At 44.3% G+C, this 13,955-nt stretch overlaps 1 protein-coding gene across 3 annotated transcripts in view; it reads left to right on the top strand.

Annotated features, from left to right (window-relative positions):
• PRKCSH (PRKCSH beta subunit of glucosidase II) overlaps nt 1-13,955 on the top strand; it is a 259,864-nt gene that overhangs the window by 34,272 nt on the left and 211,637 nt on the right. For 2 of the 3 annotated variants that reach the window (XM_085885532.1, XM_085885529.1), the window contains exons 3-4: nt 3,723-3,818; nt 3,904-3,961. In XM_085885532.1, the coding sequence (XP_085741658.1) occupies nt 3,723-3,818; nt 3,904-3,961 (154 nt within the window). The remainder of the gene's footprint in view (nt 1-3,722; nt 3,819-3,903; nt 3,962-13,955) is intronic. The other variant, XM_085885531.1, reaches the window with a different exon arrangement.

The raw sequence follows: 13,955 nt of genomic DNA, 5'->3' as shown, positions 1-13,955 counted from the left end.
TTGATGTGTGGCATCGAACGCGCAACGTGCCAACAACACGTTAATCACAGGTTAGAAATAAGTTTCGGGTACGCTAAACATTACCTCAGCGTGTCTCAACTTATGATTAACTTACAAGTAGCATGTGTTGACGTCTGTCAACGATCGCAGACCGTGCATACAACTTGTGGCCAGCGTAGCGGAACGTGTGAGTCATACGCCGGCATACGTCGTGAAATTTCAAGCATGAAAAAATTTGAGGACAACCAAAAAGTACAACGTTTAAAGCCAGCGTACAACGACGTATGGCAGTGTTTTTCAGCGTGCTCTCAATGTTATCAAAACTTACCCATAACGTATTTAACGTGTGCCAGCGTTTTAGACAAATTTTTCAAAAATCGGCATACGTTGGCTAAAACGTCAAGGTGTGACCGGGCCTTAAGCAACACTCATATACGCAACACATTTAATGAGATCACATTTAATGAGATGCTTGACAATGCTTCTAAGCTACCAGATCTTGAATGCGTGGTCAAATGCCAGAGAGAGCACAACGCAAGTCCCCTTCAACGTTCAGCTTTTTTCTGTACTTGGTCTTTACAGCAACGAGCGTGGAAAACACAGCTTCACAAAGATACGTTGATCCAAACATTGTCAGAATCCGAAGAGCTTGATGTGAGATCAAAGGGTAAACGGAAAGGTACGTGACCCAGAACATCTCTAGATCCAGTTTTTTGAAGTCTTCTTCAGCTGAGGAGTTGAACTTTAACTCAAGAAACTCCTCTTGCACTTCGTCTGAAATATCAGCGACTTCACATTGAAATGGGTTCCTAATGAATTTCCAGGCTTCGCGCTTCTCATCTATTTCCAGAAAGTATCTTATGAATTCTGCTTTCAATTCAGTCAGATGAGTAATTATTTGTTTTTTTTAACTCGGAATCAAGGAAACTGAATGAGAGCAGAATCAAAGTTAGCAAAACTGGCTGTATTTCCATCCTGAATTTGACATTTCCAGAGGTCGAGTTTGGCCATGAAGGCTCGAATGACGTCACGGTGCGTGATTATGTTGATGTTTTTCCCTTGGAATTTGAGGTTGATGGCATTTAGCACTTCAAAGATGTCCACCAGGTAAGCTAGAGATAGCAGAAATCTTTCAGACTAGAACTTGTCATGGAGATCTGCTTTCTGCTGCGAATCTAGAAATGTTGCCACTTCTTGTCGTAGTTCATAAAGCTGTCAAAGCATGTTTCCCTTTGAAAGCCATCGTACGTTTGTGTGGAAAAGCAAGGCTTGATGTTCAGAATCCATATCCACATACACCTGTTTGAAGAGACGACTGTTTAAGGCTCCAGCTTTGATGAAGTTGACTACCTTGATAGCCAGGTTCATGACATCCCTCATGTCAGCAGGTAGAGTTCTGGATGCCAAGGCTTCACGATGAAGGATGCAGTGCGTACCTATAGCAGATGGACTTTTTTCTTTCACTCTTGTTATGAAACCAGATTGCAAACCAAGCATGGCCGGAGCTCCATCAGTACACACCCCTCCCAGCGAGTTGATTTTCCTGGAAGAAGTTTGATACCACTTGAAAAATATCTGTTGCTGTTGTATAACTTTCCATGGCACGCCCCCCAGGTGAAGAGCCAATGATCTTACGCCATGGCTGCATATACGATAAAAATTATGATGTTACAAGTCACATGGTTTGGCAGCCATCTTGGATAGAAAAATGCACCTTATCCGATTAACACGAAACATGCATACTCCCCTATCCCATTTGAGGCAGAATGTAAGTTTATGATGTCATAGGTCATGTGGTTCGTTAGCCATATTGGATTGAAAATTAAAAAATTAAAAGGTCTTCTACTCTGAAATGTTTCAACAGATCGAGGAAAAACTTTACAGGTATGACCGTTAGGGTGGTCCAAAAAAATGAAAGTTCGAATTTCTCGCGGGCGGCATGTTTGCCAAATCGTTCCTGACGTTGAAAAACGCAAAGAAACAAAAAATTAGCAGATTTGGAGGTGGTTGAGGAGTCCATCAAAGTCTCTCAACGGATTCATTATAATGTCACAATACTAATAGGAAAAATGAAAGGAAAGAGCATAAAATGTTCTCAGTGGGCAGTGGGCAACTGGCGGTCGGTGAATTTCTCCAATGGTTGATCCAAGAGGAACAGTTCCGTGCTTTTCCGTGTTGAACACGCCATACTCACTCACTCTGGGAATCAAAAAGAAGAAGAAAAAAATTAGAGATATAAAAAGAAAAATAAAAGAGTACTTTTAACACCGACTGACAGCGAACCGAAAGCTCAACTGACGTCTCCCTCACTCCCACTGACATCTTCTTCTCTCCCACCGGATGTAGCAACCCTCACTGGATGTAACAACTTCCTTTCTCTTGATGGACCCCTAAATATTTTTGGAACTGTGGCAAATTTGGCCAGGAGTATTTTCTAGTCAGGTAGAACAAAATAATCAACATGCCCCAAGAATATTCAAATTTTGAATTTTTCCCTTATGATTTTGGACCACCCTAATGACCGTCTATCCATGACGAACAAAAAGTTCCCACCTCCTTTTGATACACGTCACATGGTTTGGCAGCCATATTGGATTGAAGGGAAAATATTAAATATTGTTTACTCTGGAACTGCTGCATCATTCAATGTGAAACTTCACAATTATGATCTAGTGGGGATGTGGAATGTACATTTTGAATTTCACCCTGATCAGCTATATGGTTTGGCAGCCATATTGGATTGAAGTGAAGTATTAAATAATGTTTTCTCTGGAGCCACTGCATCAATCAATGTGAAACTACACAATTATGATCTGGCAGAGATGTGGAATGTCTGTTTTAAATTTCACCCCCCGATCGGCCGCAAGGTCTGGCAGCCAGAATTATTTAAGTATGTGAATCTTAGAACTTTTAGAATTTTTTTTTTTGCATTAGGCTCATTTGGCTGCACCTGCATGCACTTGAGGGTACAGGAGTAGCAATTCAATTGATACCAATAATGGCTCCAGGAAAAATGGTCAAATGTGTACATAATAAATGGATGGAACGTGGCCTGTTCCTCAGTCCATAACTTGTGAATCCAGCGTCATTGAGAAACGTGTGTGGCTTCATTAGACTCAGGGGAATCCTGCTTTACTTTCTGCACCCATGGTGTCAACATTTATTACTTTGTGTTCAGGTTATTTAAACACCAATTCAATTGGTCCCAACTTTGTATTCAGGAAAAGGGACAACTGCTTAATATATAAATAGATTGAGTGTGGCGTGTTACTCGGTCCATAACTCATCAGTCCCGCATAGTAGAGAGACGTGGGGGGCGCTTCGTATTACTTGGGGAGTTTGGTTTACCCTGTGGACCCATGGTGACATTTATTACTTAGTGTGCAGGTTATTTAAACACCAATTCAATTGATATTGTATTGCAATTGCAGGTAACCCTCTGTATTGAGGGAATAGGGCCAACTGCACACGTAATAAATACATTGAATGCGGCGTTTTACTCGGTCCATAACTCCTCAATCCCGTGTTGTATTAAAGCAGGGTTGTATCAAAGCCGGACGTCTTGGCACCCAGTCATCACTGCTAGCAGTTATAAAGTGGCAGTTGTAGTTTGGTATTGTTTCACTTCCTATACCTGTTTGATTTGAAAACATAAAATTCATATCACACTTCCTTTAAAACAGAGTTTGTGGGGTAGCACTGGTGTTTCACATCTTTTCCAGGAACCGCAGCATGCCCAAATGGATTTTTCCACTGTACGAATGCTGGATTCAGGCCTCAAAATATTCATTCTTCTCTTGTGAATGATGGAATTTGTGGTAAGGATGAGGAATTTTTTGCATGTCATAAGTGTTGGTATACTCTGTGACTTTTTGATTAACTTTAACTTGCCCCAAATCCCAGATTGCTGTGACACTACTGATGAATATAACAGTGGAGTCATCTGTGAAAATTCTTGCAAGTAAGTTCTGCTTTTGCTCTTCATATGAACAACATTTGTATTGTGTAATGTTATGTCTTGTGACTGTAACATTATATCTAATGATGGTGTTATAACTTCTGCCACCGAGGATGGAGGGAGGTTGTTTTCACCTCTCTGTTTGTCTGTGAGCAGGATGTCTCAGAAAGTTATGGACGGATTCGGATGAAACTTGGTGGATAGGTTGAGTGTGTGACAAGGATGGATTGATTCGATTTTGTTGAAGATCTGGATCCAAATCCGAGAATTCTTAAATTTTTTAAGCGATCCTTCACCATTGAAAAATGAGACCAAAATCGATATATAGCATGATATTTCAAAAAGTTGTGGACACATTATGACAAAACTTGGTGGATGAGTTGGGTAGGTGACAAGAACAAGCCGATTAGACTTTGGTTAAGTTTTGGATGCAGATCTGGCCTTTCAGTGGGGATACAAAACGGTGAACTAGATTGTATTCATAGAATATTTACCCCATGCAGTCTTGAGAAGGACTTGGTGCGAGCTAACTCTTCTGGCGGCAAATTTGTTTAAAAAAAATGAAATTCAAATCGAATGGAAGACCAAATTAAATAAGTACTGCATTGGAGTCATCAGAAGGAACCCAAACAAACAAAAAGCAAATATGAAGTCATCAGGGGTAACCAGTCTAGGACTCGAGTTTCAACTGCTACTCTATCCTCAAGCCGATCCAGGCATAGCCAGTGATCCTTGTGCAAAAAAACGAAAAGAAAACAGAATGCAGGTTAAAAAAATTAAATAATTCTGGCTACCAGACCTTGCGTCCCATCAGGTTGAAATTCAAAACATATTCCCCATCACTACTGGATCATAATTTTGAAGTTTCACATACATTGATCCAGCGGTTCAAGAAAGAGAATTTAAAAAATATTTTCCTTCAATCCAATATGGCTGCCAAGATGCCAAGGAGAGTGGAATAACCTATCAATTATTCATGAACATCTGGCATCCCAAGGCCTGGGGAACATGTGTGTGAAGTTTCCCTTTGATCTGTCCAGCTGTTCTGGAGAAGATTTTAAAAGGTTTTCGGGTAAATCGAATATGGCTGCCAAACTATGTGATCCATGACATCATCGGTGGGGAATTTTTTTTCCTCATGGATTAGGCGGTCATGCCTGTAAAGTTTCTCCTCGATCTGTTCAGCCGTTTCGGAGAAGAGGGTTTTTTGAAGGTTAAAAAAAACACAAAACAATATGGCTGACGAACCACGTGATCAATGATGTAATTTTTTTTTTCTCTTGACCAATTTATCCCGAGGATACCCTCAAAAATGTTCATGCTGATCAGATGTAGCATTCCACTTATGCAATTATGGTGTCATAACGAAGGCTTCAATGACATCATAAAATAAAATCACACTTATTCCCCACTGGGAGTACTTGAGATGTGCCAAGTTTCAATTTTTCCATGGAGTGGTTTTGGAGATAGAGAGCTACAACGTTTCTCCTTTTTTACCCCTCAGCCTGAATTGGCTAAGGGGTATTGTCATCATAGGCGTTGTCCGGCGGGCGTCCGGGCGTCTGTCCGGGCGTCTGTCAACTTTCGGTTTCCGTCAATTTCGAGGAGAACGCCTTGTCCGATTAAATCCATTTTTGCAGGGTATGTTGGGGTTGAGTAGAGGAAGGTTCCTTTCGAAAATGGGCATGCTGCGATTTTCAATATGGCCACCATCTTGAAATTGGTTTGCGTCAAGGGGCTGAGGGGTTATGCCCGCTTTGCGGAGCTATTTATTCCAACATAGCTGCCACACCACGTGAACTATGATGTCAAAATTATCATTAAAACATTCTACATGAGTAGTTGCACCTGTGGTGAAAATTTGTCAATCCGGCAAGCGGTTCCATAGAAAAGGGAGGAAGAAAATGCAGGCACGTACGCACGTATGGGACTGATCACTTAACCCTGCTTTTCGCTTCGCAAGCGCGGGCTAACTATTCAGCCTGGCGCAGGTATATGCTTTACCAAAAGCCGTTCTCATATTGTACTATGCAATTAGCAGCCAGACCATGTTATTCACATTAAAAGACATCCAGTCTGTCAAATTAGCATTTGTTTGTGTCTCTCCTTTGTGATAGTATGCGAGGGTATGCATGAAAATGTGATTATTCATGTGAGTGTTGTTGTTTGGAGACGAGTGCGTGCAAGAATATAAGATTGGGCATGATGGCCAGTTTAAATTAAGTACAGCACACAAGGTTATACGATGCGCAATATATCATGTGATGGTACAGATCAATGCAGCAGCATGTAGGTTAATATTGTTGCGGACCGGGGGTCGGTGGCGAGAACGATCACGAGGTGGGGAAAGCTACGTCGTCTCCACCAGACTCCCCGGAATTGTAGGCCGTCGCTCCGGATAATTCCGTGACGCGGTGGGTCGCTGAACCGACCGTGGTCGCCAATATTTCAACCGCGTAGCGTAGGGTCTATTTGTCTATAACCAATTCACCAAATAAACTACGTGATTTCGACTACCGGGGAAACCACGCCATCAGCATGTCTTGCTCGAACCGGGTCACTACGGACTGCGGTAGAGTTCCAACTACTGACTACCAACTCCGGTTCGGGTGCAGCCGAGCGAAAACTGCCAAAGCCGTGCAGGCTGGAATGAAAGGATTATCGGGTATAAAAACCCGGCTAAACTCAGATTCGAACCATGTTGGACCAATGCAAGAAGGACGGAAACGGACTGGGATCATTTCCAACAAGTTTTATTTACAGTAAAAGACAAAGGTAAGACAACGCGAATATGCAAGCAAGGAATATTTACAATGAGCCAAAAACACTTATTCAGTTCTACTTAAAGACGGGCCCACACGCAGACACACACACACAAATGAAAATAAACCCAGAGTTCTTTATTGGACCCTCACAGCCGAAGAGAGAGACGAGCTGGGGGTCAGTTTGGCTGGGTACCTGACCGTCGGAGGAAAGGGGTGCTCCGCGATGCGGCACCTGACAAATGTTGGTTTGGTCCCCAGTCGCACGTGTGGGACGTGGTTCGTGGCGGAGCTCGAGTGGTGAATAGCGGGGTCCATGGAGGGGGGTCAGGGTCGCTTTTTCCTTTCCTTGTAGAGGGCCAGCAGAGACGTTTGCCGCCTTCACGACCTTCTGCTCAACCCTCCGCTTCAAAAGAACTGCACGCTCAACAACAACCCCGTCGAAAACCTCCGAACAACCTTTGTAACAACCCCTTTGTAACAACCCCTTTGTAACAACCCCTTTGTAACAACCCCTTTGTAACAACCCCTTTGTAACAACCCCTTTGTAACAACCCCTTTGTAACAACCCCTTTGTAACAACCCCTTTGTAACAACCCCTTTGTAACAACCCCTTTGTAACAACCCCTTCGTAACAACCCCTTCGTAACAACCCCTTCGTAACAACCCCTTCGTAACAACCCCTTCGTAACAACCCCTTCGTAACAACCCCTTCGTAACAACCCCTTCGTAACAACCCCTTCGTAACAACCCCTTCGTAACAACCCCTTCGTAACAACCCCTTCGTAACAACCCCTTCGTAACAACCCCTTCGTAACAACCCCTTCGTAACAACCCCTTCGTAACAACCCCTTCGTAACAACCCCTTCGTAACAACCCCAAAAACCCATTTTGTGACAGCAAAAACCCACCAAAACTCTGCTCTGGGAGAGTGCTTGGGGATTTATCGACCTCCCATCAACGGGGAGGGGCCCTTGGTGAAACACACCTCGCTGTCCGCCTTTGATTGGACAGGGTCCTACGGCTCACCCTTCCTGGGCGGGGCCTCGACCCCTGCCAGGAAACCCCAGCCACTCTTCCACGTGGGTTCATACTTGACGAGTAACAGTATCAACGCTGAAACGGCCCCTGCCGGCAAACCCCACCCACTCTTCCACGTGGGTTCATACTTGTCGAGCAACAGTATCAATGTTGCAAAGGTCGTCGTGAAAAAGTTACAACGTTTGTGGAAGCCGAGAAACCTGAATCGCGAGATCTTGCCTTAGCACGTCAGGGTGCGAGAAGGCCGCTGGTTGGTGGTGGATCGTGATGGGCCGAGGGGTCATGCAGATTTGGATGGTTGTTAGATGGCTTGTTAGATGTAACAACCTAACTAAAAGAAATCGCAACGCACGCCTTTGATTCTCCCACTAGACAAAAGGAAGGGGATCTGACTACACACATACTTAACTACATAACTGATTTTTGGGACATCTGTATGTTGAATGCAAATGGTTTCCAGATCTGTAACAATATTGTGAGTTTGAATGCAGTATAACAGGTTAATGCAGCATTACTATGTCATATATGTGCTACGACACACAGAATAGCGGAACAAAAGTTCAAGATTTTTGCAGGTTCGTGAAATGTCGTCTAATTTATCGGAGCTGAAGGAACTAGACTGGAAGGTAAGTTGTAAAAGACAGGGCAACAGACCTTGCATTTCAGTGTCATCGCAGGTGTGCCAAAATGTTGAGAGCTTTATATTCTACAGAATCCAGGAGAGAGATGCCAAGGTTTTGTTGGCTGTGAATAGTTCTGATTTTTCAAGTAATGACTGAATGATGGAGGGTGCTGGCTTGGAGACTCAGGAGAAGTCGTGGCTGATAAGCTTAGAAGTTCAAGACTGAACCTCTGCCATTTGCTGATCATGGAAATATATAGGTGATTTCACTTGATATATCTCGAGCAACAGGATGAGACTGGGGAATTTGTCAGGATGCAAAGCCTTGTTCTATTTATCAAGCAAACATCTAATTCATTTCAGATCAGCAGAAAGTAATTCAGCTCTTGTCTGCCTGTCAGTGGGATAGGTGTACTGTATGACAATGGGGAGTCATCTGCAAAAAGTGGGTTTTTGAGAGCAATAGAGAGGTCATCTTATGTAAATGAGTAACAAGAATGGGCCCGAGAACACTGCTTCGATGCACTCTTGTCTCCATTGCGAGAGGAGAGTAGAGGGTTCCATTGATGGCAACACATTGAGTGTACCAGTGGAGGTATCAAGGCAATCTTGCATGCGAGCAATAAAGGTGGTCAATTGAATGTCACGAGCAGTGAGTTTGGCAAGCAGGTAAGGACATAAAAAATGCCCAATGCAGTACATTAAACCTTTAAATATCGGGGGTTTTGACTAGTCACAGCAACCTCTTTATGTACCGATTTAGTTATCGCAGGGTTTAATTTCGACCTATCGTTGTTTTTGAGCTGATTGGTGATGGTTTTCTTGCACCATGAGCCTTTTGTTGCATCTCATGCACCATCAATAATGGAATGACACCACAGTGTAAAACGATCGACAAACATGATTCTTTTAATTTTATTAATTTGCTGGTTTATGGAACTGCAGAACGGTTTATAAAAGAAACACATGGACAGATTACAAAGGAAAACTGAGAGAATTATAGGGGAGTAATGGTGGAGGCAAGGGGGCAAGTTTAATTGCTTCTAAACGTTTTTAATCTGCTTCTAAAGAGTAGGAGACTTCATCGTAAAGACCGATTTATATTTATTTTACATGTTTATTTCCATTTTTATGTGTGTATTTTTGGCTGCCGCTGACCTTCCTCTTATTTTCTCGAAGCCTAGGAACCTAACCCCCTTAATTCCCATCGGCAATTAGTTATAACTATCGCGGTTTTGAATATCATCATATTTAACAGGACCACGTGACCCCCATGATATTTAAGGTTTTGTGTGTGTGTGTGTGTGTGTGTGTGTGTGTGTGTGTGTGTGTGTGTGTGTGTGTGTGTGTGTGTGTGTGTGTGTGTGTGTGTGTGTGTGTGTGTGTGTGTGTGTGTGTGTGTGTGTGTGTGTGAGATATATTGTTACGAATTTGGAATTCGATCGCACTCAACATACAGGTTCCTTTAGCTCAGTTATGTCGATAAGTGCATGTTCCATAGATAGCTTACCTTCCATTGTTTAATGGGCAGAAATCGATTGAGTGCGCTGCGATTCAATATTGTGACGTCCACGGGATTGAACAGTCCCGCCAACGTAGAATGAGCCGAAACGATGGAGGCGATTTATTTGTTTATAACCCAAACATGGCGGTTCTAATCGCTCTACCGCAAACGGGACGAGGAAGGTGGCACGAGTCACTTTTCACTGAGTTGATGATGTTTATTTGTTTTTATTATTACCAGAAATAACAAGACTCGGCAAGAAGAGGGATCCGGGGCGATTCGACGGGATGGTGTGGGATCGGGCGTGGGGAAAAAACACAGACAATTCCAATGAATATACAGTTCTCAATCCCTCTAAGGCGCCAAGCACGCACGCACGCACACACACACACACACACACACACACACACACACACACACACACACACACACACACACACACACACACACACACACACACACACACACACACACACACACACACACACACACACACAAAACGTAGCTATTTCTGGCGGTCAGGCTGGACCGTGGTGTGGACGCAACTGTCCCTGGATCGGCGTCGGACGAGCCGGCCTTGCTCTCGTCAGGGGGGCAGGAGCGGTGCTGTCGACCTCCTGGTCCTGGCCCAAGTCCGCCCACAGCCGCCAGGGAACCAGCTCCGGCGCCAAGCCGCGAGCAGGAGAGGGAGGCAGGTCCGCCCGCCGCCCGACCCCGCACTCCGAGTCAGCAGAACCCCAGAGCCAACCAAAGCGAGGCACGAGGCTCGGCAAGGCTCCCAGACACGATCAAGAACACGATCGATTCAGCACAACAACCAGGACGCTCTCTGCCGCCACAGCTTCCACACCAAAAAAACCACGATCTTTTGGTTGTAATCTTCTTCCTCTTCCTTTTCGACCCCGAACAGAACCTTTTTATCCTTGGTCCTCGTCACTTCAATCGAGCCGTTTATTGGCCCACCGCCATCGCCTTCCGCCAATCGTGATCACGGGGCGGAGCCATCCGCTGCACTGTCCTGTGACGTCACGGCCAGTCTTCAGAGAATACCAAAAGGGGTTTACGCAGACACACTTACCCTATCCCGTGTCCCTATCTAATTACGTGACATTTATCATTTCCCCCTTGAAGAAATGAACATTTACTAGACAACTTATCACCACTGAATTGCTACTTATTACATCGAGATCCTGGTAAACTCGAACAGCATGGCATACCTAATTACCCTTTGAATGCATACCCCCCCCTCAAACGTAACAATATAATAGTTAGGGAGCGATCACAACACAAAGGAAGCCGACCCTCCCCCTCTTCTGGGAAGAGGAAGAAGAGCCCTCCCGTCCCATGACTCATGACGTAAACAACTCCCTCCCACCTGGGGTTGTGTGAGCACGGGGGGATGAGTCACGCCAGGAGCGGGGGAGGGGCGGAGAAGAATAAGGAAGAGATCCTCGTCTTTGTTCGTGTTCAGTAGTAAGCTTCGGCTTCTGCTTGGCTCTGGTTAGGGTTGAGGCTTTTTGGGGGCTTTTTGAAGGCTTTTCAGCAGGCCTTCGGGTTCTGCTTGGCGAGGTGGAGGCGTTTTGGAGAGCTTTTTGCTTGGCTTGGCTTTTCAGCAGACCTTCGGGTTCTGCTTGGCTCGGTTCGCTTTTTGGGCTCTGGCTTGGTTCGTCGAAGAGAGTCGGCTTTGTTCATCGGGAGAGAGTTGAGCTGGTTGCTCGGCTCGAGCTGCTGGTGGTTGCTTCTTGTTCTTGGTTCGTGTTGTGAGAGGCTTTGTTCATCTGAAGAGAATTGAGCTGGTTGCTCGGCTCTGAGTTCTTGGTTCGTGTTGTGAGAGGCTTTGTTCATCGGAAGAGAGTTGAGCTGGTTGCTCGGCTTGGAGCTCTTTGTTCTCCGCTTGGCTCCCGGCTTGGTGCGACTCCTTGGCCTCATCTTGGAGGTGGTTCTTCGAGGAAGTGACACATCGACGGGAACGATCGGCGCCTCGTCTCACCAGCACGTGTTCGGAAGCACGAGAGGATTCGCTGGAGCTCGGGAAGGATCGCGGCTCACGGCGATTGGATCCAGCTCGCTCTCGCTGGAGCCCGGGTCCGAGCAGCTTGAAGACCACACGAGATGGAGAGGTTCGAGATAGGTTCTGGGTTTCAGCTCATCTGTTCCCTGAGTTGAAGTCCTTATTAAAGGCATCAGCCACCATTTCGTGGGTGTGTGTGCGTACGTGTGTCCGTGGGCCCGTCTAATAAGTAGGAAACTGTTAAGTGCTTATGTTATATTTGCTTTACATTTCATAGTAGAACTCGGCTGTAGGTTTTTGCTCGTGTCTTTTTCCCCATCCCCCCCATTCATTGCATGCCTGTGTATGGAAATAAATGTTCCCCATTGTTAAATGACACCTGCTCGTTGCGTCCCTTCCTCACATTGACTGTCATGGAGCGTTTGGAATGTTAGCTGTTTTTTAACACCGATAAGATAATCGTGTCCGACGGGGCTTGGCGATATATAACCGCTCGGCAATCGCAAATGGAACGAGCTGCTTAAGCGGCTCGTTTTCGTGCAGGCTCCGTTGAGGTGTAGATCCCCGGCAATTCTGTCTGCGAATAATTAGGTACCTCGATAATTCGGCGATTGACCCTGTAGCGCGTGGACAGAAGAGTTGGCTGATCTATGGTGTGGTTAACAACACCCGCAGCTGGGTTTCGGCATTGATCCGGAAGCTACGAATGGATTGCTCATTCGGTGGACGCGCGGCCTGGATTGGGTTGAAAAGGTCGTGCGCACGCCGAACGGGCGAGAATCTACAATATATATATATATATATACATATATATATATATATATATATATATATATATATATATATATATATATATATATATATATATATATATATATATATACATATAGTCATGCGCCACTTAACGGAAGGGGTTACGTTCTGAGAAATGCGTCGTTAGCCGACGTCGTCGTCGTGCGAACATCATATATATGTTGTGTTGTTGTTCGTCTTTCGGCTGCTCCCGTTAGGGGTCGCCACAGCGGATCATCCGTTATGATTCGCATACTGACTTGGCACAGGTTTTACGCCGGATGCCCTTCCTGACGCAACCCTGGTCGCCTCTTACGACACAGGGATAAGGATTGGGTTTCACCATGATTCCGGGCTGCCCAGTGCAGGGCACCCGTCCTCAAGCGATCCTCCAACCCAAGCCTCCGAGTAGCCGGAATACAGGCGCACGCCACTACGCCCGGTGAACATCATATATATACGTCTATACATATATATATATATATATATATATATATATATATATATATATATATATATATATATATATATATATATATATATTTTTTTTCGTTTTCGAACATCATACTTGCACAAACCTAGACACCTAGGCTATATGGTGTAGCCTATTGCTCCTCGGATACAAACCTGTACAGCATGTTACTGTACTGAATACTGTCGGCAATTGTAACACACATCCAAGAGAGACGGAAGACACGTTAGTTTTACCTTTGTGCTGTTCATGACGGCCATCGGTGTTGTTAGCAGCAGCTTACAATCTCCTCTCGCATGGTTTATAGAAAGGTAAATAAATAACGTTTGGATTTTATAAATACGTAATCATTGCATCGATGTTATCATTTATAAATGAAGAAACAAGCACCTGTCAATTGTGATATATATTTTCGGAACAGTGCGATTGTTTTAACAACATAAAAAGCTTCACTAAAAATAAATTTGTGTTTTAATTTCGACTGTAACAACAACGATGTATTTGTGGAATTCTTCAATTCAAAGGTAATTTACTTGCGAGAAGGTAAACGTGGAAACATTGGTTCAATTTGAAAGCCGATTTCCATTATAATGGAGCTGGCAGATCCGTTGTATACGCGATCACCGTCGTAAATGCGATTATGGGACCACCATCGTGTATGCGATCCGTCGTTGCCCGAAACGTCGTTATGCGGCGCATCACTGTACTGTATATATCTATATCTATATCTATATCTATATCTATATATATATATATATATATATATATATATATATATATATATATATATATA

Source organism: Eptatretus burgeri, chromosome 6, assembly GCF_056783735.1.
Source record: "Eptatretus burgeri isolate ZD-2024b chromosome 6, Ebu_testis_v1, whole genome shotgun sequence".
NCBI classification, from domain to species: domain Eukaryota; kingdom Metazoa; phylum Chordata; class Myxini; order Myxiniformes; family Myxinidae; genus Eptatretus; species Eptatretus burgeri.
Note: the sequence above shows the minus strand (reverse complement) of the source record. Positions and strands in the feature narration are given on the sequence as shown.